The following is a 25897-nucleotide window of genomic DNA, read 5'->3' on the forward strand; positions in this document are numbered from 1 at the left end:
CTTCTGTAAGTCATAGTAACTGCCTCTGGTTACCTCTCGCGCGAGGGGTCACCAGAGGCAGTTACTGTCCCTTTGTTTCCCCAGGTCGCCGAGGCGTCTTTAACCCTCGGCGAACCTGGGGATTCTTGACATTTTTCGAGGTTTATGAAAGATGGCTTGAAAAGTACACAATTCAAGCCATCTTTTATAAAGCTTTGCCAACGGACAATTTTGTCCGTAGTCAAAGCTTTATAAAAGATGGCTTGAATTGTGTACTTTCAAAGCCATCTTTTATAAAACCGAAATGTTTAAAAAAAAAAAAAAAAAAATGGCCTGAAAACTAGGCAAACCGTAAGGTATGCACACATACATATATATGCATGTTATATATCTGTGTGCGTACCTGTTTAGAAAAGATGGCTTGCAAAGTACAGAAACCATAGTAAGGTACGCACACAGATATATAACATGCATATATATGTGTGCATACCTTACGATTTGCGTACGTTTTAGGCCACGCCCCCACAAGCCACGCCCCCAAATGAGGGCCCCCCCTCGATTTCTTACCCCACTTAAAGCCCTGCCTTCCCCTTTTATAGTGGGACCACACCTGATTTGCATGGTCGTTCCCCTTTTGCAATGGCTTGGCAGGCTAAAGATCGATAGTCTGGAGGGTTGCCCAGAGCAATGGCAGAGGTTATTTATTCTAAACTTTCCAGCCATCACCCCTTTTTGTTTTGACATATATATATATATATATACACCGCTCCTGCAGTAACAAATATTCGAGCTACTATAACCTGCAACCTCTCCTTCCACAGACCTCTGTTAACCCTAAATTATTCGTACAACGCTCCCTTGCTTTCTGGCTAGGTTTGCGCTACATAAACCTCAATTCAAAAAAGTTCATAGTGCAATTTAGCGTGGTGTTAATGAATGGGCCAATTTAGAACATTCTTGTTATGGATACACGGCTGTCAATGAACACATTTATTTATTGTACATTTGTAAGGCGTTTATAGATCAAGAAATTGTTTCAAAGTCCCCCATGATTCATTCTAAACTACAATTCCCGAAATTCCTATTTTCCTTGGATGCAAAATTAAGCTGTCGGAAAAGAACACAACACAGAAATAACATTGCAATTGAGCAAATATGAATTTTCAGAAGAATACTACTAGTAGTCAAGTAGTCAAATTGACTACTAAAGAAGAGCCCCCGCACCCCGGTACATGGGCAATATTTTATGGGGGGGAGGCAAGGGTGTTTGTCCGCCCCCCAACTTTTGTGGCACACCATTTTCTCGCACTCATTTTGCAGGTTCCCTGTTCATTTAAATGTCATGTCCCCACCAACATTTTAGCAAAGTTACTCCACTGCCTGGATATATAGCAATATATACACCCTGTTAGTCCATTGACCATAATTTATTTAAAATTTCCTTGGGAATTGTACTTGAAAAAATAAGTACGTCACGAGCGTGACTAAAAGTAAGGGAGGGAGATGTTTATCATGCTGACAATATCAACATTTTAGGGCAAAGACCGTGCTGCCTGGATAATGATTCTACAAACATGTGAGAATCAGTAACATTAGCCAGGTATAAATACCTGCTTTTCAGCACCATGCGCAGCAGCGCATGCACACGATAAAACGTTTTGGAAACCGAAGCTGAGCGCTATGCTTCGCTGGGATCACGACAGACTGCTGAGTAAGATTGACAATATTTTTTTTTTAATGTTATCTGTTCAGGACAACAGGGAACATTTGTAAATAATTATTAGCTTGCTTGTTTGCATAGCTCTCAATCCCTTTTCTAGATAAACAGTTTGTCATTTACAAAGGAACATTTGGAGTTCCATATAGGTTTAACACATAAAGGGGCTCATCAGGAGTCTGGCTGAATTGCGGCGTAATTACTACAGAGAGGAATTGGCATTATTGCTGGCACGTGCAGCAGTATTAGTGCCGAAGCACAACCTGGCGTGAACGTGCACCCCACTCCGGTGGTAACGCTAATACCGCCCCCGGCAGAAACTGTGCCGAAATATCAGCGCTAATAGTGCTACCGCCGTAGTCGCTGGCAGAAAAAGCATCATCGCCGGAACAGGAAGCATGGCGGAGGCCATCTTTAAAAACTCAATCCAACCGGAATCGCCCATTTCTTGCAGCCATCTAGACCCGAAAGACACAACAAACATGTCTCAGGAGAGGACCCAATGGAAGGTGCCCAAGAACCGGCTGACCAAGCCCATATTCAGTAAAGGAGAACTGGTGGTCCTCACTGATGAGGGTAGTGGCCCACTGCAATGAGCGTTATGGCAACAAGCAAAGGAAGACAACTGGCATGCCAAGGCTGCCCTTTAGCTTGCTATCAGGTAGAAGGTAACTGCGGTGGGCAGCATCCCCATGATGCCTAGGACTTCCGTAAGAGGTGGAATGACCTTAGGGTGAGGGTGCAGGGACTCCTCTCCCAAAACCGCCAGGAGTCCATGGCATCAGGAGGCAGAACCATTGAGCCACTAGTCCTGATGGCATGGGAGGAGAAATGCAGCAGCATCCTCGATATTGAGGGCATCGAGGGAGTTGTATAGGCAGAGGTGGGTGACAGGAGGCAGGAGGTGAGTCAAAACAACCACATAGCAAATGACCATGCATAAATGTCAGCCTAGCACAAGATGCTGTAGTGGACAGGGTGAAGTGACGGGGTGCCACATCAGCCGCCTACCACGTCAGGGAGGGGGCAGGGCACCAAGTGCACCCCTGAGCAGTACTGCGGTGTGACGGATTGGTTGCTTCCCTATACCAAGTGCAATGCATACCACCACCATACCCCTGCTGGTGCACCCTGTGCCAGGAGGATTGTGGTGCATTAGTAACCATGACACTGTGCAGCAGTCACACCAACAAGTTGCTGGCCCAGTTTGCCTACAGCCCAGACCCTCTGCATAGCCCCTCTCTTACCGAGCTGATCCATCCTCCGGAGGCTGGATGAAATGGCGAGGTGGCAATGGGAGATGGAGGCCATTGGCCACACACATTACCTTCACCTACCTACAGGCAATTCATGATTGCATGCAAGGGTCCACCCCCAGGGTTGTGAGGGTAATGGAAGGGAGCAGAGCACAGGTGGCGTGGCAGTGGTGTGTGGGTGTGTTGGTGGGGGAGGGGATATGGGGGATAGTTATTTGTAGTAAAACGGTTGAACTTCATCAATGCATGGACATTCCTGATGGTGTCGTTGTCGTGTTTATTAATTAGTGCGTCTCATGCAGTGGTACATGGCATGTGCCATGTGAATGTTTCAAAAGAAATTGGTTATCAATTCCTGGCGAGCCAGTCTGCCATCCCTGACATCGTCTCTGACAATACGTGCAGTCGCCTCTGCCACGGGCACTGCATCCTCATCCTTTGGGGGTGGCATGCCCACGTCAGGGGGCACCGGAACATTTCTCTGTAGGCAGATAATGTGCAGCATGGTACACACAAGCACAACTTTTCCCACTTTTTCAGGTGTGTGAATCAAGGCTCCACCAGTACGGTCGAGGCTGTGGAAACGGGCCTTCAGGAGGCAAAAGGTATGCTCTATGCACACACGGGTCCTGCTGTGACCGTGGTTGTAGGCAATACCCTGCATTGTTTTTAGATCACTCATGTGTGTCATTAGCCAGGGCAACTGCAGGTTTCCGGAGTCACCTACATGGGGAGAGGCACAGCCATTAGCCAGTGTCTGATGTGTGGGAGCGGCCTTACACGGCATCAGGGCATTGGACTTCATGTGCATGCATATGAGACTTCATTTCATAGTGTATGTCTTTTCGATGATTGTGCATGTTGTGTCACTCGAATCATGCATTGTATTTTCTTAACATGCACCCAGTTCCCTTGCAGCGGATGTGACAGCATGTGTCTGACAGTGCAATGTCCTGCTCACTATGTCGCCCTGGATTGTGTTGAGCAGCTCATTTATGGTCTCCCTGTTGTACAGGGAGACCAACTGATTGTCAGTGAGGGCAAAGGGCGAGGCCCAGACCCTGGAGAATGGTGCATGCCTTGCTTGGCCTCTCCTCCTCCTCTGTACCTCATGGCAGATCTGTAACACTACAGCCCCTCAGTCTCCTTGCACTTGCAGTGCCGAACTGCCCATACTGCACTTACTCGGAGCCATCCTGCCCCGATCGCACTTCTCCCTTCCTTTCCCATGCATTTCCTCTCTCCCTTCCTCTCTGCACTTCGCGTTGTCACAATTGCACACTCTGAATGTCACAAGGCCTTGTAAGATAAGATCATTGTCTTGTCTTCCCTCTGTCCTCCATCCGTAGTCTTGTTGTGCCTAGAAACACTTGTGTACAGGCGCATTATAAAAATGGTATCATATATGAAGGAGCATAAAACCACAGGGGATTCCAAATTAGCTGACCACTATGCATACCATGCTCAAAAGTATAAAAAGAAAGAAGACGAGAAAGCATGAAATTGAAAACATAGAGTCATGTCATTGACAGAGAGACCAAAAAAAGAACAAAAGGAAAGCAAGGATACAACACACAAAAGAGACACAGTGGTATGAACGAAAGATACATGCAGGCAAAATCTTAAGAATGCTAGTATAATATGGGATATAGTTACGAGAGAACAACATAAGGAGAGCCTGTATAACAGTTTATCTTTGAGGATAACTGTGATACAGCTTTGAGGGTATGGGAAAATGGAAGGTGTGGAGGTATACGATATGCATGACGTTTGGTTGGTGTTTTAAGAGTAGCATATAATGCGTTTCAGTTAGTAGTGAGTAAGGTTGGATGCCTTTGGGGCTCCGGTACCTATAAAGTTTAGGCATAGACACATTGCACCAGGTTGATGACTATAACAGTATCATCAATGTGTGGGCTTGTGAAGGCATTTTATAAGTACTGAAAATGTCTGAGGTGGAACCCATACACTCTTAAATAGTGAGAATGTGAGATGAATGTATACAGCAGAGCTGGAGATAGTATAATGTCCCGAGTTTAATGATAATGTAACATTGACTATAATTAACAAAAGGTTGTGCAAATTATTGTTGGTGCATCTGATTGGAAATACTGGATTACTTTTGACTCCTTGGCATTCTGGGGAGGAGGGTGGTGGTGGCGGTGGCGTCGTCAGTGGTGACACTTTGCCCCAATTCCACTTCAAAGCCCCAACTGGAGGGTTCCAGATGCAGGTACAAAATAGGGCTGACGGTTAAAGGCTAGTTATATAACATAGCTTTCACACTGTAGTATTCGCAGAGTGCATAGGCTTGTCCCCAAGTGAATTTATTGTGCCCCCACCAGAGGTAACCAGACTTTAGTCTGTGTGGGGGGGAAAGGAGCATGTTGATAAGCGGACGGGACTGGGGGGGGGTGGGCGATACGTGCTACAGACAGGAGGGCAAGACGAAGGGGGGAAAGGCTTTGTGATAGCATGGGTGCGTGTAGCAACATAGACAGGAAGGGACAAGTCCGATAACTGTTCAGAGGACCACGGACCACGGGAGGCAGATTCTACGTTGATTCTTTACAGTGGGTATCTATTATCAGCTGGTCACTAGTGCTAGGGAATGTGTGAGCAGTAGTCTAGGAGGGCTAGCATGATTCTTAGTGCAGATGAGGTAGATGTAGGGCACGTTACTAGGAAATGATCTGGGTTTCACCTAGGGATGCACAGAGAGCCCTTCTGCCACTTTAATGTCGCACCCAGAGGGGGTATTGACTTTGATTCAGTGCTCTTCTTCTCTGATGTGGGCTTCAGGTGCTGGACCAGCAGGGACACGATTGCAATGCCTGCTTTGACATATGAAGTTTGCATTTGATGCATTAAACAAATGATAGATTTGGTGCGTATCCTATTCTATGTTTTTGCCCATCCCCTAGTAAGCTGACCCGCTCAGAGGCAGCTCCTGATTGGGTATCAGGGCAAGGACCATGTACTACAAGAAGAATGTTGGTTGTGATTGCACCGAGCTTCCAAAGAATGAAAACCGCAATAACCACAGTATCCATTCACGTACCTGGTCCGAGGCCCTATGTCCTCGCCGTATGCCATCACCCTATGATGCTGCTATGAGGTGGGGGGGGGAGAAAAGAGAGGACAGTATTGTGCATGTGTCACTGAATTACGAGAACTAGGTTCATTCTTGAATTTCCTCCTTGCAGCTCTCCAGACACTATGGTTCTGTCTTCAGCATTCAGATGGGGCTTCAGAAGGTCGTCGTGCTCTCAGGATACGAGGCCGTGAGAGATGCTCTTGTGAACTATGCGGATGCCTTCGCAGAGAGAGCTCGCATCCCAATCTTCCAGTTGACTTCAAAAGGAAACGGTACATGATTTTTTGTTTGTTTGAAATGACAAGCGTGAACATGCAGATCATGGAGAAATGACAGAACACAGAGCATCGTATTCTTAAAGGATTTCTTTACATTGATTACTTAAGTGAGAATCTATAGGTTTCTAATACATTTTCAAATGCACGCAAGCTTATGGGTCTCCCTATAGAGAATCAGGACCCCCCTCGTATCTATACCCAGTAAACAGAGAACTGCCAGGGTATGTTGGAGGCAAAATCAATCGAGAGTACCTCCTGCTACTCTCAAAAACATAGTATCACTACACGTGTCTAGCTTCTATAAAATCATACTTGATGTCCTACAAGATTATCAAATTTTCAGAGCACAAATCTTAAACTATAAATGGGGGGGGGGGCTAATTACCATAAAGAAAGTGCATTGACACAGGAAGGTATGGCAGAGGATGTGAAGTCGCAACAAAACAATGCTGGCCCCTTACAGTAAAAAGAAGTATACCTGGTAGCTTGGGACCCTTTAATTATCCTTAGTATCTTTCAATCTTTCCAGTCTGTGCTGTCTGCCCATGATCACATTTTGTACCAGGCCTTTGTGAGCCACAGGGGGCATGTCCCCCAGCACCACGGCACACCGATGTCGAAACTGAGTGGATTACCGCTCCTGTGAGCCATACCACATCTACAGTTTCCTGCCCTCTAATGGTACCAACAGTTAGTGATGAACAGGTCAGACCTGGCACACAGCTCACCTCTGGTTAATCAGTGGGACATTTTCTAGACAGCTGAATCGTGGTGCATATTCTTACCTGATCAAGGATTGTGGTTGTGAATACATACTTGTTTAGCTTTTTATGGTACTTTTTAACCAGTTGTCTCCAACTTTTATATTCGAGTCTCTGATTCCAGTTGATATCACTTACAGCCTTTCTAATGCATAGTAGTAGCCCTCCTCCTTTTGTAAAATGTCATTATTTTGTATGGAATATGATTCTTAAGAACAACTTGAGATGTAAGGCAATTTAACCTAGGTTAATCTGACTTTGGCTAAGCTATGTCAGACTCTGTCTTCTATAGCCAGCTATCTTCAGACACCAAACCTCTCCCAGGTCCATGGCTCTGCACCATCAATTGTAAGGTATACTAGACAATGTATTTAATTTACTACATACCTAAATATGATTGAATAACCAGTGTATACATCATTAGGCATGGAAGAAATGTTCTCTCAACCCACTTCATGCTTGCTGCCTTGTCATTGGCAGAGTTATTTCCATTTGCTTCCGTTTAAAAAAAGAAAAGAAGAAAATTGAATGTGGATTGAGTTAGAAATGTATTCATTTGAAAACCAAATTAGATTTATTCCATTTCTTATTGACTAATTGTTATGGATGTTTGCGATTTTGATGATATTTTGCATGACTACATCATGTACTGATTTGAAGAAAAGGGAAGTGCTAATTGATCTCACTATCTAAAATATCACATTCATAAAGTAGGTAAATGTACTGGAATGACAAAGCCAACAATGCAACTGCTGAAAGAGAGAAAGAAGTGCGTCCCCCAAGGGTACAGCATGAACTTCAAGAAGGGGTTGTGTTGTAATGGAAATTGTGTGGGAGCATGAGAGAATAAAAATTGTGAGAGCTAACTGAGTCGGAACCTGAATGATTTTTACAAATTGGCTCAACTATGGGAATGAAAAAAAACTCTGAAAGTGATTTTTTTTATTTTGTTGCAGGTATTATTTTTTCTCATGGTGACAACTGGAAGGTGATGAGACGGTTTACCTTGTCAGCCTTACGTGATTATGGGATGGGCAAGAGGACCATTGAAGACAAAATTATAGAAGAGTGTGCATTTTTGATAAAGAACTTTGAAACTTACAAAGGTAAGCCTTCTGCTGTGTCTAGGCACAATCCGTAAAAAGTTTGTATTCAAATGGGACTGGCTCTTTACAAGTAGGCGTGAGCAAAATTCAGCCGTGAAGCAAAACGTGCGGAATTTACACTGGAATCCGCTTCCACCCGTTCTGCAAAATCATAATTATGGATCTGCTGCCACTGAAATTTTGCCCAGTTTTGCGTGAAGCGTAGTGTGTTTTTCCCATGTTGGTTTCATGTATCGCGATGGGAAATATTTGCACAGGTCTTTTTCGATACATGCTAGTTTCGTGCAGCGAAACGAGACACGTTGTGTGGGTTTTTCCTTACTGGGCAAGTTTCATGCAGTCCTACTAGAAGCTTTGAGCTGTTTTTCAATCCGTGAAAGGATCGCGCAGCAGCACGAGAACATTTGTGGTGGCCTTTTTTCGGTGTATTTTTTTAAAATATTTTCTTTTTTTTGACACACCAAACTTTGTGCAGGTCCTTTTTCCGATCCATACTAGTTTAAGCACAGCAACACAAGAAAGTTTGTGCAGTTCTTTTTTCATCCGTGATAGTTTCATGCAGCAGGACAAGAAACTTTGCGCATTTTTTTTCCTGATCAGTGCTAGTCTCACACAGCGACACGAGAACCTTCTTGCTGGTCTCGTTTCGATACGTGCAAGGTTTGCACAGTGGCACGAGAAACATTGTGCCACTCTTTTCGATTTGTGCTAGGTTCGTGCAGCGGCACAAAACACTTTGTACCACTTTTTGTGAAATTCGTACTGGGCTCCCACAGTGGTACGAGACACTTTGTGCTGCTTTTTTGATTCATGCTAGGTTCACACAGCGGCATGAGAACATTTTTGATGCTCTTTTGGATCCATGCTAGGTTCCTGGAGTGGCACAAGAAACTTTGTGATGCTCTTTTCGATCCGTTTTACGTTTGCGCAGCAGGACGAGAAAGTTTGCGGGGCTTGTTTCTGTTCACGCAACGGCACGAGAAACTTTGCACTGCTCTTTTCGATAAACGAGGGTGGTGGAACAGCAGATTGGGCCAAAATTGATGAAAATCTTAGATTTCACTTAACAGAATTCGACAATTTAGCTAAGCCCTATTTATTACAACACAATAGTCCCTTTTATTTCTTCAAAACGACTCAGCAATCAATAGAACACACACCCCTGAATCTGCCTGTCTTCCACCTCCAAACAAGCCTGCCAACCCCTCATGTCATACCTCAGGATTAAATGAACATGAACAAGAGGCCATCTCTAAGATAGACCATATTTGGATACATAGAGTGATGGCCAATATCTGACACCCATAGCACTGATAAGCACTCTGGAGTAGCAATATGTTTAGCCGTCTATAATAACTTACCATGGATGCATGGTTTTCCCAAGATATGCCACAAGGTGTAACATTTATAAATAACTGGGAAAGTGAAAGGTGTGTGTTTGTGTGTGCGTGTGCTTGCGTGTGTGTACATGGGAATTACTTGAATATTAGAATAATGTGTTATGTTGTTGTTCTTCCTCGTCTAATAAGTACTGTAATAAAAGTTGTCATTATTAGCCAATTTGATGGTTCTCAGGTTAAAGACCTCGAGAGGATGAAGGGCTGAGTCAGCCCTACTGTCATTTGAATTTGCAAAGTTCAGGCTGCCCACATGCTATTGACGAGTGCTTACCTCATCCAGCTATCCACTCAGACTAATCAAGAACACATAGATTAGATCCTCCAAGATCGTTTGTTTTATAGTATGCATATCCTTAAGGAATATGTGAGGGTGTAGAATAAGGAAACTGACAAGGAGGGCTCATGGTTTTGGCTATAGACTTTTATTATATAACAAAACCTATCTTTCCCTATGTCTAAGCGGCTTGCCCCGCCTCAACCTATTGAAACGTAGTGATCAATCGGAATGTCCAACAAACAAATGCTTTTCCCGCCCTCAGTCAGAAATCCATCTAATCTAACCCTAACACTAGAAACATAAGCTTTTAACTAAAGTAAAGTTTTTGTTTCCCTTGCCAGGAAAATGACTCTTCTGGTTAACACTTCTGTCTTCTAGAAATGTAGGAATAATTCCTTCAAACTTCTAGAATGGACCAGGGGAATGGCTCCGCTTCCAGGCAATATTGAAGCTCTCCGCCTTATTTGGCTTACACTTGACCTTCTGATGAGGGATACTATTCCCAGGGTTCTCTGTATTTCTCCCATATGTCTCCTTACTGTTTTCTCCAAAAGTAGTATCTTGATGAGGGAGATGTTTCCAGAGCACTCTGGTTTTCAAGCAGTATTTGATGTACCAGTGCCACAAGGGAGAGGGTTCCCATTACACTCAGTCTTATTAGTCACTCTGTTTTCACAGTGGTATTTGGTTGGCCACTGCGCTGTGGAAGATGGCTCCCGATGCACTCTGTTTTCAGGCCACTTCCTGGACCCCGTTCACATTACCTGCAGTATTCTTCGCTCCAGTTCTTCACAGGGTCGCCGGCACCTCTCTCCCTTCTTCCTGTGTGGATCGGTGGCAGGCTGGCTTAGTTTCCAGACACGCCGTTCACACATCTGCGGTCATGCTACCACCAATTGAGTCAGCTCCCTACTGGCTCCTAGGATGATTCGACAGTATCCCATTATTCTGTCGAGATGCTTCTGCTTCACCTTCGGTCTTGCCAGTTTGAACTTCCCGGGTTTAGTTTGCATACTGCAGGCTTCCGCAATGACTCTTATGGTCCTTTTTTGCTTTCTGCTTTCTATTGTTGTCTCTGCACTTGCGCAACATCAACACCATTCACTAAAGTATCTTTGGTTTTCTTCATGCCTCCTATGGTCCACCTCTTTACAGTACTTGGCTGACTTTGCATACTGCTATTCCATATTCTCCCCATGCTCTTCCTAGTCCTAGTATATTTTATATTTGGTACAGTCAATGTCCCAGAAAAACACTTGGGTTCATTTTCAATGGTGGGCGAAAAGGGTGACCCTGAGGGTAGGGGGTCACGTGACAGGTTTTAGGGAGGTCTTTTCCCAGGTGATATGATGGGTTATTTACAACATGCTTAATACCCAGAGGTTTCTAAGCGCGGACCCGGGAATCGAACCTGTGTTGCTCTGTGTCATCTTGCTTCCAAGGCGAGCACGTTGCAGCTGAGCTAGCCACCCGATTGGATGCCTTTATCCCCAGGAGTGCAGTCCCTCCCTATGGGGTCCTCCCGCATATTACCACCCCTAGGGGACAATTGGGTAGCAGCCTCACCTCCCTAGCCTCATTGGAAAGGGCTACCCTATGGGGAGATGTGACGAGACTTGGCGACATTTCAAATAGGATAAACATATTTTTGAAAAAGTAAAAACCTATGCATGTGTTATTTCACAAATTTCTGGTGCAGATCTATTTACTAGAAGTGAGATGGAACCGGACCTGGCTATACAATTATCCAAGGTGATACTTTGTAGATCAGTTCACAAGAGGTGTCCAGAGTCTAGAAACACAAAGCTCAGTCGGATGTAGCCCTTAGAACCCAACATAAGAGATCTGTACTGGGGGGAGGGGTGCTCATAATATCTAGAACCAATAGTGTACTTCTTGCACTTGACATAAGAATGCCCAGTATGAGCGCAAATTCCTGAAATGGGAAATAAATTGCTACTGAGTTTACAGCAAGGGGAGGCTTGCTAAATACCACCGGACGTTAGGATGCAGAGAGCCAAGCAAAGCTCCCAGTAAAAAAGTGCCAGTATTGACTAACCTTCCATGGATCCTGATGGCTGCCTCAGGGTGCCATGTCGCTCCTTTCCAGCTCCCACACTTAAATGTTGCTGTCTTCTCGTCTTCTGCTCCCACACAACTGGCTGTGTTCTGCTTGCTTCCATATCCTACCTGGGCCCTAGCCATCATATTGTTCAGGTGTTTTGGTCCTGCACAGTTTCCCTCTACTGTCTAGTCATGCCACATTTTTCTGCTCTGCTGCAGCATCTTCCTAACATGAGATTTTCAGGAAAACAGCAGTTCTACTCGGCTGAGTAGAAATCTGTGACTCTTCTTTTATTTCTTGTCTGGTGGCCATCTTGGGTAGGTTTTGCTGGACATTCTTTTTTCACTTTGCATACTAAATGTTTTCATTTAGTACGTGAAGTATTAAATTGAGGGTGCATGCTTGACATCCGGCCCTGCATTATGATCCGAATAGTGGTAATGCACTCTGACTATGGGTAAAACCAGGAGTTGTGGACCCTGAACCCTTTTTATCTGTCCTAACTTAATTTGAGCTGATAATTCAAGTCTCCAGACCCATACCATTTGGTATAGTCTGCTGACATTACCGTTTAAGTAAAGTTACGAGAGCTGAAGGCTACTGAGCAGAAGGCTACATCCTGGATTAGGCAACGGAGGCCATTTTTCGAGAAATTATCCTCTATATTGTCCTGTGTTTGCACAGATGTAGAAACCTGTGGCATTATTATAAATCCATCTACTCAACACTTCACAACTTTTTTCAAATCCTTTTATCTGGATTTTGTGACCTGGTGAGGGTACCATACTTCTTAGAAAGCAGTGCAGGTTAACTCATCTTTTTGTAATGGTGATGCCCCGTGCCCAATCTGGGGTGGTTGCTTTCTATTGTTTGATATCACACACCAAGCTCCCTTGAGAGATTCAATGTCCATAACAAGCATCAGCAGACCAATCAGAATTCTGATCATCCTGCAGAGGTTCAACAGGCCAGTCAAAGCCAACGATTCTGTGCAGAGGCCCAGTGTACTGAAGAAAGGACCAGCTCACATCCTGGATCTCTGCGTGTTGTTCTTGGCTGCTAGAAGATGGAAAAGGGCAGATCCACTTGAGGCGAGCATGTCCTGTGGCCTCTGAGTGCATATCTGAGTGCAGGTTTTTGAATTTAATTCCATTAGTGCCCTTTTATTTTGTATTGTGTTTGATTTGTGAACTTCAATATAATCTACTGCCCCTGTGGAAAACACTTTGTCAATACATGTCCGATTGCCTTTTTACTCCCTTTCTGTCCCCTTCATTCCTTCCACCACAAAAATAAAATTAAATAAAGAAACTTTGTGAAAAGGTTTTGTAGAGCTCTTTGTAATGTTTTAACCCCTTTCCCTTAACTTCGCCTATTCCACTCAACAAAGAAAAAAATAGAAAAGAAAACCTTTGTCCTACCCTTTGTGAAGCTGTTTGTAATTGTTTTTTAATCATTTTCCCTTACCTTACTACAAAATTAGGAAGAGAAATCTGCTGTGAAACCTTTCATCCTTGTAGAATCTACTTGTGAAAAGCTTTTCCTTAATCACCCTCAATTGTTATGGAACAAGTATATCTCTTTGGAAGCATCTCATTTATGCGAGAAGAGGAGGTCCGGGAGCAGAAGGTGGAACAGGAGGAGGCAGAGATGGAGTATCAGTAGGAGGAGTTAAAGGAGGCACATGAGGCAGATGAGGGTCAGGAGGAAGTGGTTCAGGAGGAGGAGATATGGCAGCCAGAACAGGAAAAGGAGAAGGATGAGGCTTACAGATCTGATGTTGATGGTTACTGCTCTGTGGAATGGACATTGGCAGGCCGTAGGAGGTGGGGACGAGCAAAAGGGTACTGCCCCAAAACATTCTAGTCTGATCACCCCCGTGTATGGTGATACCTCACCCTGCATGGGTAAAGGTTGAGGTGTGCCAAGTTGTGCGCACGTGATGCAAAAGGTCAGTGCAGCAAAGCAAGAAGTGTGAGTATTATGACGAGTGAGGCCGAAACATGTTTGGGGATGCTTGTGTTCTCATGCAGAAGGGACGTGATCAAGCAGTTCAGGCTGCACTGCCACGTTTGGGGTGGGACCAAGCCTGATTTGCATATGGTCTTTCCCCTTTTGCAATGGATTGGCAGGCGAAGAAGGATGATCTGCAGGGTTGCCCAGAGCAATGCCAGAGGTTAAGATTCAATCTAAACCTTCCAGCCATCACCCCTTTTGTTTTGATATACAGCACAGACATCTAGAAAGAGGCCCAACCACAGCCAGAATCGCCGGTTTCAGCTATCTGGCCTGTTGCCTTGGCTGGCTCCCTGCCCCCATTGGTAGAATGTTTAGCTGTGCCATATGGGAGTAGACAAGTTTTATTTGTATTGCGTGTGGTCTTTAGCCGGGGCAGTTGGAACACACTTCCCTGGAGCAGGGTTACTCATTATATGGGCCAGAGGTCACTCGCTGCCCTTCACATCACTTACTGTGGCCCAGCTGATGTAACCTCTGCTCTGTTCTTCTGCCACAGCAGACACAGTGACATAGCTGATAAAGGGACTGCCTCAAAAGTTGAGCACTTGTTGAACCTTGTAGGTATTTGTATTTAACCATTAACTGTGATGAATCACAGGATTCAATCACTTCTCCCAAGGGGGTACCTTTCCTTTTGAGGCTAGGGAGGTGAGCCCGCTATGCAGCATTCCCCCTAGGGGGTGCCATTATGCAGGTGGTCAGAGGAAGAGACTCTCCATTTGGGGGCAAGGACACCCGTGCCGAAGAGGACCTCCCTGAAATCCTTTCTGGTGGGCTATCATGCAGAAAACAGGGGGTGGGGGGAATCCTGGGAGTCCCTCTGCTGGACATATAGTCCCAGTTACCCAGATTCTATACCTCAAAACCTTTCACAGAGGCTGACAATAACATCCAGGCATCATAACAAGTCACTGTTTGTTATAGTAATATTAGACCCAACATTCATCTTGAAGAAACAACTGATAAAAATACTGAGAAGAGTGGTGAGAAAATAATGCTGATTGCTCAATGGTTGGAACCCAACCAAATTGAGACGATGAAGAACGAACGAGCAAGGGAGGATACTCCATGAAAGGAGACAAGGAGCCTCATTACGAGTTAGGCGGTAAGTGGTAAAATGGGTGGTTACCACCAATTTTACCACCATGCCAAACCATGAGGTTTAGTTTTGAGTGGAGGATTTACCTATAGCAAACCCCAGGAGGTAAATCTTCCCACTGAATGCTGAACAATTGGCAGAATTGTTGGAATTACCATAGCGGTAATTCCGCCGCAGTAATTCCACAAAGAAATAGTCCTATATTTGGGTCCAATGGACCCAAAATAAATGGGAAAGCAAAGAGGTGATGGCTGGAAGGTTTAGAATGAATCTTAACCACTGGCGTTGCTCTGGGTAACCCTCCAGAACACTGTTCTTCGCCTGCCAAGCCATTACAGAAGGGGAAAGACCATATGCAAATCAGGATTGGCCCCACCCCAAAAGGGGCAGTCCAGCCCGAACTGCTAGGCCACATCCCTTCTGCACAAGACCACAAGCATCCCCAAACATGTTTCGCCCTTGTTGGGGCTCATCAGTGAGGAGTAGCTTAGGTCTCTAGGCCCAGCAGGCACGGGACCCACGTCTGGGCATACCCGTCCCACTCAGGGTGAAAAAGCAAAAACAAAGAGGTGATGGCTGGAACTTTTAGAATGAAACTTAACCACTGACGTTGCTCTGGGCAACCCTCCAGACCACCGTTCTTCGCCTGCCAAGCCATTACAGAAGGGGAAAGACCATATGCAAATCAGGATTGGCCCCACCCCAAAAGGGGCAGTCCAGCCCGAACTGCTAGGCCACATCCCTTCTGCACAAGACCACAAGCATCCCCAAACATGTTTCGCCCTTGTTGGGGCTCATCAGTGAGGAGTAGCTTAGGTCTCAAGGCCCAGCAGGCACGGGACCCACGTCTGGGCATACCCGTCCCACTCAGGGTGAAAAAGCAAAAACAAAGAGGTGATGGCTGGAACTTTTAGAATGAAACTTAACCACTGACGTTGCTCTGGGCAACCCTCCAGACCACCGTTCTTCGCCTGCCAAGCCATTACAGAAGGGGAAAGACCATATGCAAATCAGGATTGGCCCCACCCCAAAAGGGGCAGTCCAGCCCGAACTGCTAGGCCACATCCCTTCTGCACAAGACCACAAGCATCCCCAAACATGTTTCGCCCTTGTTGGGGCTCATCAGTGAGGAGTAGCTTGGGACTCTAGGTCCAGCAGGCACGGGACCCACGTCTGGGCATACCCGTCCCACTCGGGGTGACAAAATGGGGGAATTACACCACCACCACTTGTAATCAGACGGAAATTCCGCCTGACCAAGTGGTGGTAACGGTTATTCCTCAGGGCTATTTTTTTTTAAGGTCTTACCCCCGAATTTCTGCCTAACTCAGGCCCAAGGACTGTAATACTCTGCTGGTGATGACCCAGAAGTCTAATATAAAAATGGAAGGACAACAGAAGAGTTGTGAGACCCGGTAAGCGAGGAGGTGGAAGCTGCCGAGAACCAAGAGATCCTCTGTGTGGATGGTCAGCCTAGTGTGCGTAAACAGGAGGCACAGAGAGAGCAGACAGCCAAGCCGTGCAGTGGAAGAAAACACAGAGAGAAGGAGAACTGAGTGAGCAGTGTCTTGATCCAAGGCAGTTGGACTGTCCAGCCCAGAAACAATGCCGAGACTCAGCGTTATCTCCACAGAGCCACGAGGAAGAACTAAGAACATTTGGATGGAATGCGCAGCTGTTCTGACTCGAGTCTCACCCTGATCCCGAAGAAAGACTCAGTGATGCTAGCCTGTGAGCAAGAAGGTAACTGGAAAGGCGGGAGACCTGGAACAAGAGCACACTTAGTCTACTCATCCCAGTGAATGAACAAGTATTCCTAAGTTTAGGAAGAACTACAGGACCTTGCCTACTAATCCCAGTGAAATGACCAGTGTCTACAGGAGTGAGAATAACTCTTGTACTCAGCCTGCTCGACCAGTGAATGGACAAGTATCCATCAGAGTGAGAATAAATCTGGGATTCAGTTTACTCGTCTCAGTGAAGGGTCAAATAAACAAAAGAAGGGAAATTCTAGGGGAACCTATCTTGCTCATTACAATAAGACGTAAACTAAACAAAGGAACAAATACAGTTGGTTGGACTGCTATAATCATCCCAAATAGAAAGTCAGTTTATCAGACCAAGATCATTTGTATATGAAACATGTTGTTCAAGAGGAAGTAAGGAACCAGAGGAGTACAGAGAAGCAAGGTTAATTAAAGCGGATTTTCAGTTCCCCTAAAATATTGGAGAAGGGGAACTACACGTCAATAAATCAAAGCACGAAGGGATGAAAACCCAAACACGTGGAGACGCGTTTTCTCTACAAAATGGAAAGGGGCACCGGAGAGGTGGAAAGGTTTCCCAGAAGAACGGAACAAGTTGATTGAAGAACCATTTAAAAAGTATCTCCCGGGGCTGGGAAAGTCTATCCAGGAGAAGGGAGTCATTATCCTGGACGTTTTTTGTTTTCTCTTGGTGGCAGGGCCAGTATAGATATGCTTTGAGAAGGAGGGCAGACTGTTTACTTTTTGGTCTTCACTACTGATGAAGAGCACCCAAGTACGTTTTGTTAGGTATGGAAACCCATAGAATGATAGAAAGGCTATTTTCATACATTTTAAATGTGAGGAGGGGAAATGCTGAGAGGGCAAGAAAGTCATTAGTATTTGCAAACAATGTGGCAAGAGAGTTTGCAACCCTGGACACTGGTGCAGTTATTTGCCCTGATTGTGGCTGCTTTTCAGGACACAAGTAAATGACATAGGTGGGTGTACAGCCTAACTTGTATTCAGAGGGCGGATGCATTCCATTGTTTTTATTTTATTTTTTAGGCTGGCAAGCTTACTCAAGTATTTGGCTACCAGGATTTTACTCGGGTTGTCATGTTCCCAGTACAGATGCCTATTCACAAGGCCATAAGCACTTGTTTCGTATTTGGATTTTGTTTTCTATGGAATATTTCACAACAGATTGCTGGGTTTAAAAGGTGAGCACCTTTTATACGTTGCCAGCATATTTATTGGAACATTTCCTCTCAGGTTATTTTTCTGGTTTTCATTACTTATTTTAGAGGTCCAATGCATTTTGTCTTATGCACTTTTTTCTAAGGGTAAGGTCAATTCAACAACATTTTTTATTTTTCACTTTAATATATGTTCACTAACTCTGCGTATAGTCATGGGTGCCAGCTTTTGATTTTGCTATGGGGGCAAAAGTACCTGGGCATATGTTATTGTTGCAGCCATTCATTTTTGTCCCTTTTCCATGCTTCTTAAATGCAGTTAGTTAGGGTCGTGCAATGTATCACAACATTCACCAAGAGACCGGCCATAACACTAGGGGCTTGTAGCACGCTGTTTAACCAAAGTGTGTGATACTTGGCAAATAATTTAATCGGACTGCTCATTGCATAAAAACATTGTGAGTGCTCAAAGACGGAACTCTTTGGTACAATACAATACCGCTGTCAAAACAGGTCAAAATCAATTTGTGATTGATGAACGTCTTTTAGCGATGGGTTGCAAGTGGTCGTGTCCACCAGCCATGGCCAAAGGTAATGGCTAGTGGTCTGGTAGTGTTTTAAAATGGCCAGTGGGCACGGCCAAAGGCTGCAATGATCGTCCATGGCTGGAGGCCATGGCTAGTGATCTGGTAGTGTTTTAAATTGGATGGTCCGTACCGACTGGCCGTGGCTGAAGGCTGTGGCTAGATGTCTGGTAGTTTTCGAAAATATACAGTGGGCATGTGCAGAGAAAATCTATGGAATAACAAAAGCCTTGAAATTCAAGGTATACACTTTTGTTGCATTAAGGTGAGAACTTAACGCAACAAAACCCCTGAAATTCAGCTAAAGCCACCTTAACTTTGTGACCCCTGTTTCGCAGCCTATGACCACAGTGATGACATCGCTGAGGACATCAATGATGACATCCCAGGTGATATCACTATTGACATCACAGATATCTCTGATGGCATTGCTAATAGCATCATATATGACATCAATTATTATTTAACTAATGGCATCAGACATAAGATCACTCTACGTATTTGCCAATATTTAGATCACCCCTACTTTTCTACATATTTCTACATATGTGAAATTAGCATTTTAGAATAGTTCATAACCATGAGTACATTGTTTAAAACAGTAAACCGATACACATGCATCATATCACTACTTGTGAAGATTTTCTTTGTAGTGTTTTGGTAAAAGATCTCTGAATTATTAATAGTACACTGCTTGGAATGTTCCTGTTTGTCCCAAATGTATCTAAGACATGTTCACTATAATATAATCTATAAATACATTTACAAAAAAAAGTAGAAATAAATAGGAAGCAACACATATTGAACTCGAATTATTTACAATGTTTTAAAATAATGTTATGTAAATAATCAATTGCTTTATTTTAAGACAAATGTATAATTTTCTAAATGACATGAGAAGTACTTTAAAACAAGGAACAACTATGTATTATGATATATTTTAAGATTTCCATACATGGGTATTGGGTATTGAAAAAAGTGATTACTCCTATTTATGTCTTTTGTAAGTGATTAACATGTTAAAATTGAAATAAAATACATACTGTACAAAGTTAAAGTGATCTTTAACCCTTTAAGTGCCGTGGGTATTTCTCCCCAGTGCCAGGGCCTTTTTTGGTGATTTCGGTATGTGGCCATTCAATGGCTTGTAACTTCTTTGTTACATAAGATATCTCGGCCAAATTTGGCTCCTTTTTTTCACACATGTATGCGGCCTTAAAGCCACCCAGGAATCCTAGGTTGCTGTAGGGAGGGTGAGGGAAAATGAGCAAAAAGGGCGAAAATGTTGGGTTTTTTCAAAAAATGCCAAATAAATGATGTACAAAGAAGCCTGTGTTTTTTTCCTTGTAAGAGCTAGGAACAAATGGTTTGCTGTGCGGAGTACCCCAATTTCATGGCTTTCAAGAACAGGTTGAGTGGAAATGGAAAAAAAAATATTTGAGGTGGTTATCAACCGTTTTGTGAGAGGTAGACGATTTTGGCCATTTTTGCCAATTGGACATGCATGGACGGAATGGAAGAAAAGGGTAGGAAAGCCGAATTGGAGGACAGAAAGGCATATATTTCTGAAAAGTAGACAAAATTTCAAATTTAGGAAGGGGCGATTTGCGTAGGTCAGGCAACAACTAGGTTGGGGAAACTGCCATCGATTGGGGGAAAAGCGGGAAAATGACCGGAAAAAAAGGTATGTGTTGGACATGGTTGGCTTGGTACGGCAATGGCTTCTATGAATTTTGAGAAAAGCAATGTCCACTACATTCCCCCGACTCTTGCAGTTAGTTGAGCACACATTTTTTGTAGTGTTTTACAAAACAAGCAATACCACAAGCCAAACACTGAGCCATGGTACACAGGAGTTTTACGCTCACGGCCTGACCAGACGCACTTAGCATGTGTAAATCGGGAAAACCAATGTGGTGAGGAATGGCAAGCATACATTTTCTGAAAGAGCACAGGCACACCTTTTCAAGGGTAGGTGACTTGTGCAGGTTACAAAAGTGTATGGTGGCTAAAGCAGCGACTAAATGTAGGTCACATTTGGGAAATGAAAGGGTTGTGAGACAAAGGGCACCAGCAAATGGGTCAAAACGTTATGAAAACCAAACAAACACAACACATGGCCTACCGTCCCGCGTTCCCACAGGTGTCCCGATGAAAACGGTACCTCACATGGGTGGGTGCACCTACCTGGCCGCCAAGGGGAAAGCCTAAAACACAAGTAACCCCAAGTCTGTTTTCAGAGCGGAATCTCAGACATTCTGCCGACCGGCACAACATACAGATATGGACCTCGGGTGTCCAAGCCACCGAGGAAAACAGGGAACCCCATGCATTTCTGAAAAGAGGACACCCGTGGGAATCCACAGAGGTATGATTTGCGCACATCGCCCCAGAATGTATTACCCAGACACCCCCGCAAAGTCCGAAATGTGGGAAAAAAATGCTTTTTCCGCACATTTCGCTCGGCGCACCCATCGAAACACACCCCCAACAGCACATGGCCTACCGTCCCGCGTTTCCACAGGTGTCCCGATGAAAACAGTAGCTCACATGTGTGGGTGCACCTACTGGGGGCGCAAAAGGAAAAGGGTAACCCACTGGTAACCCCAAGCCTTTCGCCACTGCCCATTTTGTTCATGTGGGCAACCTACAGATTTGGGCCTAGGGTGTCGAAGCCACCGGTGAAAACAGGGAACCCCATGCATTTCCCAAAAGAGGACACCCGTGGGAATCAACAGAGGGCTGCCTTGCGCAAATTGCCCCAGTTTTTATTAGACACAATCCCCGACAAAGTTTGATATTTGGTGGGGAAAAAACACAATGTTCACTTTGTCTGGGGTTCTGGGTAATAAATTCTGGGCTGCTTTGCGCAAGTCAGACCTCTGACCTCTTTTGGGAAATGCATGGGGTTCCCTGTTTTCCTTGCTGACTTCGACACCCTAGGCCCACATCTGTAGGTTGCCCACATGAACAAATTGTGCTGTGGCGAAAGGCTTGGGGTTACCAGCGGGTTACCCTTTTCATTTTGCGCCCCTGGTAGGTGCACCCACACATGTCGGGTACCTTTTTCGTCGGGACACCTGTGGGAACACGAGAAGGTAGGCCACGTGTTGTTGGCGATGTGTTTCGGTGAGTGGACACAGGGAAATGTCTCTGAAATTGGCTATAAATGAAGACAATTCTCAGACATTACGCTCTGGCCACCCACCGAAACACACCGCCAACAACACGTGGCCTACCTTCCCGCGTCCCCACACGTGTCCCGATGAAAACGGTACCTCACATGTGTGGGTGCACCTACCGGGGGCACAAAAGGAAAAGGGTAACCCACTGGTAACCCCAAGCCTTTCGCCACTACCCATTTTGTTCATGTGGGCAACCTACAGATTTGGGCCTAGGGTGTCGAAGCCAGCAAGGAAAACTGGGAACCCCACGCATTTTCTAAAAGAGGACACCCGTGGGAACCCACACATGGCCAAATTGGAGGGGCGGCCCATCTCATGTAGCCCTCCCCAGAGGCAGCTAATGTGGGGGCTGTCCTGCACTCCTCCCTGGGCTCAGGCGTGCGTTCCTAGGAGCAGATATCTGGTCCCAGGGAGGGCTGCATGACATGGCACCCCCTCCATTGAGGCTGGGGGGTAGGGGGTCAATGCCCGATCCCATTAGAAACTTCCCAGACCCTTTGGGGTGCCCCACAGCCCCCCCCTAAAAAGCATTCCACCATTTTCCATTTTTTCTTTGTTTACAAAACTTGCCCTGGTGCAGAGGGGCACATTGGTGTGCCAATCTGGCCCCGGGGTGCCCAACCCTTACTGCCCCATCCACTGGGGGGCCTGTCCCACCATTTGTGGTGGCCCTCTCCTCACCCACACCGAACGGAGGGGGCGCACATCATGCAGCCCTTCCTAGGAGGCTCAGGGAGGGCAGCATGAGGTGTCCCACCCCCCCCGCCCAGCTATTTGGGGTGGAGGGGAAGAGGGCCACAACAAAAGGGGGGGAAGGACCCCTGATAGATGGGGCAGTAGGGTTTGGGCACCATGGGGGCAGATTGCCACACTAATGTGGCCATCTGCACCAAGCAAAGTTGGGTAAACAAAAAAAAAAAAAAAAATTCATAGGCTGCCTTTTAGGGGGGGCTGAGGGGCACCCTAAATTGCCAGCAAATGATGTACTGCAACGGGGGTGGCCCTCACCCCCCCACTCCAAATGGAGGGTCCCACCTCATGCAACCCTCCCTGACTTAGCGGTGAGCCAGCTGATAATTCATAAACCTCGTCATTAAAAGTGCGACATTGCACATGAATCCTCAGCCGCTTGTGGAAGGACCCCAGCTGTTCACAATTTCTCTGCCCCCCTGCTTCCCCCTGTTGCTCATCCTGTGATCGCCTCACGGCACTCGCCTGATGTCCGTTTTGTTCCCACAAATCATACCCGGGGCCATAAACACCCCCGCATTTATCCCTGCTGCTATCAAATATCCTGTCCCTTTGAAAAGATTCCAGATGTCCCTTTACTGCCATGTACTGTAAAGTCACAAACATCTGCACAAACTATAGAGGCGTCACATGAAAAAAGGACACTATCATTCTTAGTCAGTGAGGAGGAGTTATTGAAGATTTCGAATGTTGACTGGTCTCATTTGATCTTCCACCCTCCTGCATCTGAAGATGCCCCTGCAAAAAAGCTGACCCTGTTTCAAAAAGATGCCTCAAACTGTTTATCTTCGGATAATGGTTTGCAATGTAAGCAGTCTACGCTTCCGACGCATGACGAACTGACATTTGACCATCAGCAACACTTCCAGGAGCCTGCGAGTACTTCATTTCCATCTCCCAAAGCTCCCCTGAAATCTACTATCTCGCTTGGAAGGCAAAACCTATTGTGGGATTATGAACGCGCCTCCTATTATTCCCACTTCAAACTGTTCACAATTGACTGCAAACCAAGCTCCATTAAAGACCTCTTGAGGCAGAAGTTTGTCGGGACAAATCCATGACTCCATCGAACCTGGGAACGATAGCGCCTTCGCTTGTCAAGCTCTCGAGGGGCTTGGGCTGCGTCCTAAAGATACCTTTGGATAGCCCACGGTTGACCCAATGCCCTTGGTTGCGCCTGTCAGCTCTCTCGGCCCGCACTTCAACCGAAACAATCTGGACTCAAGCTCCATAGCAAGAGCACACCGACTTCAACGCATAGTTGAGCTTAAATCCAAAGCTAATCCTCCGACGGCTACGGTGATTGACAAAACAATCCCGAATGCAAGCACCCCTCATGCAAAACCTATCCAGCCACGAGAAGAAGCCCAAGCTTCAAACCATATAAGAAACACTTCTTTCACAAACTCTCAATTTAACCTAGATAGCTCACATTCTTCGCTGATGGGCCACGATCTAGGATTGCCTCCCCTAAGTATTTCTGTTGAAGCACTTTCCCAGATCCATAACAACGTTTTAGCTGCCTCTGTGGTTGCTCTTGCTCCCTTCACAAAATTCCTTGAGTCATTAAACGGGACAATTTGCGACCAAGGAGCGGCAATATCAAACCTGCAATGAAATTAGAAAAATTGGACCGCTTCACAGGCTTTCTGCAGAACCAGTTGGAGAAGGACGCTGAAAAATCAATGAGGTGGCAAGATAGGCTGAGGGACTTGGCTGCCCGGCACCATTGCCAAAATGATTCACTAATTGAAGGTCTGTTAGAAGCGGTAAAATGGATGTGCAAGAATGTGAACAACGATCAAAGAAGCCAATCCTATCAAGACGTTCATACAAATAGAGATCCCTCTTCAACCAGCTTGGTCCCTTCAGTTGGTCCTGCCGATGCTTATGCTCCGGCTCTATTCCCTCCCACAAACGCAGCAGAAAGATCTGAAGGGGACCGAAGTCGACTGAGCTATGATGCTCCCTTGGTACAAGGGACCCCTTTCTTAGCGCAACCTTCTCCTGTGCTTGATAAACCATCTGACCAAGTTAGCTCCTCAGCAAATACTTTTAACATTTTCAATGGTTCAGCCAAAACTGAAAGTGTCACGTGTGAATGTAAAAAAGGCAAAAGATCTGAGCCAAAAAAACAAACCACAAAAAAATGTGCGACAGAATGTGAAAAAATTCATAAGAAATATAACTATGCCTAAAAAAACAAGTCTCTTTGTACGGAAATCCAACTCAACAGAATCTGCTACCCATGCTGCTCTAATTCCATCGCGAGACGCAGGAATTCCATTACAGCCACCCAAGAAACCAGCCAAACGTCGGCGAGTAGTCTCCAGCTCCACCAGTACATCCAGTTCTACCCTCGACGACTTATGCAATCTGTCAGCATATTCAATCAACACTGATGACTCCCTAGATGGGTCACTTGAGGCCAAAGAGGCTGACCAGATTGAATCTTCCGAAGAGAGAAATATGTCTGCAAACGCCAGCGCACGAAATATCCGATTTTGGGTTGCAGCAAAGCGGACAGGCAACAATGTCGCGAAGGCCAAATTCTTGACACTAAATTCCAGGCTAAATCCCAAACAAACACTGAACCAGAGGAAATCTGATATCTACCTCTCATCCAGAGTACATGGGAACTTAAATCCTCCAAAAAATGTTTGTCCTTGGAAACTTCGGCTACAAAATATCCATTCAGATGAGAATGACGTCAATTTAAATCGAGGAAATATCTTAAAACTATTTGCCTGTATCCCACAACTTCGATCAATATCATCAGACGACATCAAAATTGTGGAGTACATTACTGAACTGACATCTGACCAAGTTTTACTCCATATACCTTCTGCGGCTGTGAAAAATCTTTTACTGCGGGTAACTGAAGATCTCCTGTTGTATGGATTTAACCTTACTGTGGAACCTGACACTGCGTCACATGCTACAAACGCACCGAAAATCTCAAATAGTGACGAATCCCAAGTGTCGAACGGCGATCTGCCTTGCGAAAATCCTTATCTCTTCCTCAAGCAAACAATCAGAACTCAAAACACCAGGCCATTAAAGGAAGAAGTGGACATGAGAACAAATTATCAAACAGTTCCCGAAAGTAACAATGAGTGACTATCCTAGACTGTGAGTTAACCCAGCTCTCATGGCATACTCGAGGATTCACTCATCTGTTTAATAATTTCACTGAACCTCTTAAGGATGTACTTGCAATCTGTCTACAGGAAACATGGCTTTGAGATCCACCGACCCGTGATAGGTTCACTATTTTCACAAATCCACCCAGAAAAAACCCCAAGGGTCGTCCTTTTGCAGTCTATTGAAAATTCAAAATTGGTGGACACTTCTGGCTTCTACCAATCCAAATCCATTAG

The 25897-nt window shown here is 45.2% G+C and overlaps 1 protein-coding gene across 1 annotated transcript in view; it reads left to right on the forward strand.

The window, feature by feature from the left end:
* LOC138453179 (cytochrome P450 2K6-like) overlaps window positions 1-25897 on the forward strand; it is a 546472-nt gene that overhangs the window by 177301 nt on the left and 343274 nt on the right. Inside the window, exons 2-3 of the mRNA XM_069605778.1 lie at window positions 6159-6321; window positions 8045-8194. Coding sequence (XP_069461879.1) covers window positions 6159-6321; window positions 8045-8194 — 313 coding nt within the window. The remainder of the gene's footprint in view (window positions 1-6158; window positions 6322-8044; window positions 8195-25897) is intronic.

This window comes from Ambystoma mexicanum, chromosome 4p (assembly GCF_040938575.1).
Source record: "Ambystoma mexicanum isolate Mex_15411 chromosome 4p, UKY_AmexF1_1, whole genome shotgun sequence".
Taxonomy (NCBI): domain Eukaryota; kingdom Metazoa; phylum Chordata; class Amphibia; order Caudata; family Ambystomatidae; genus Ambystoma; species Ambystoma mexicanum.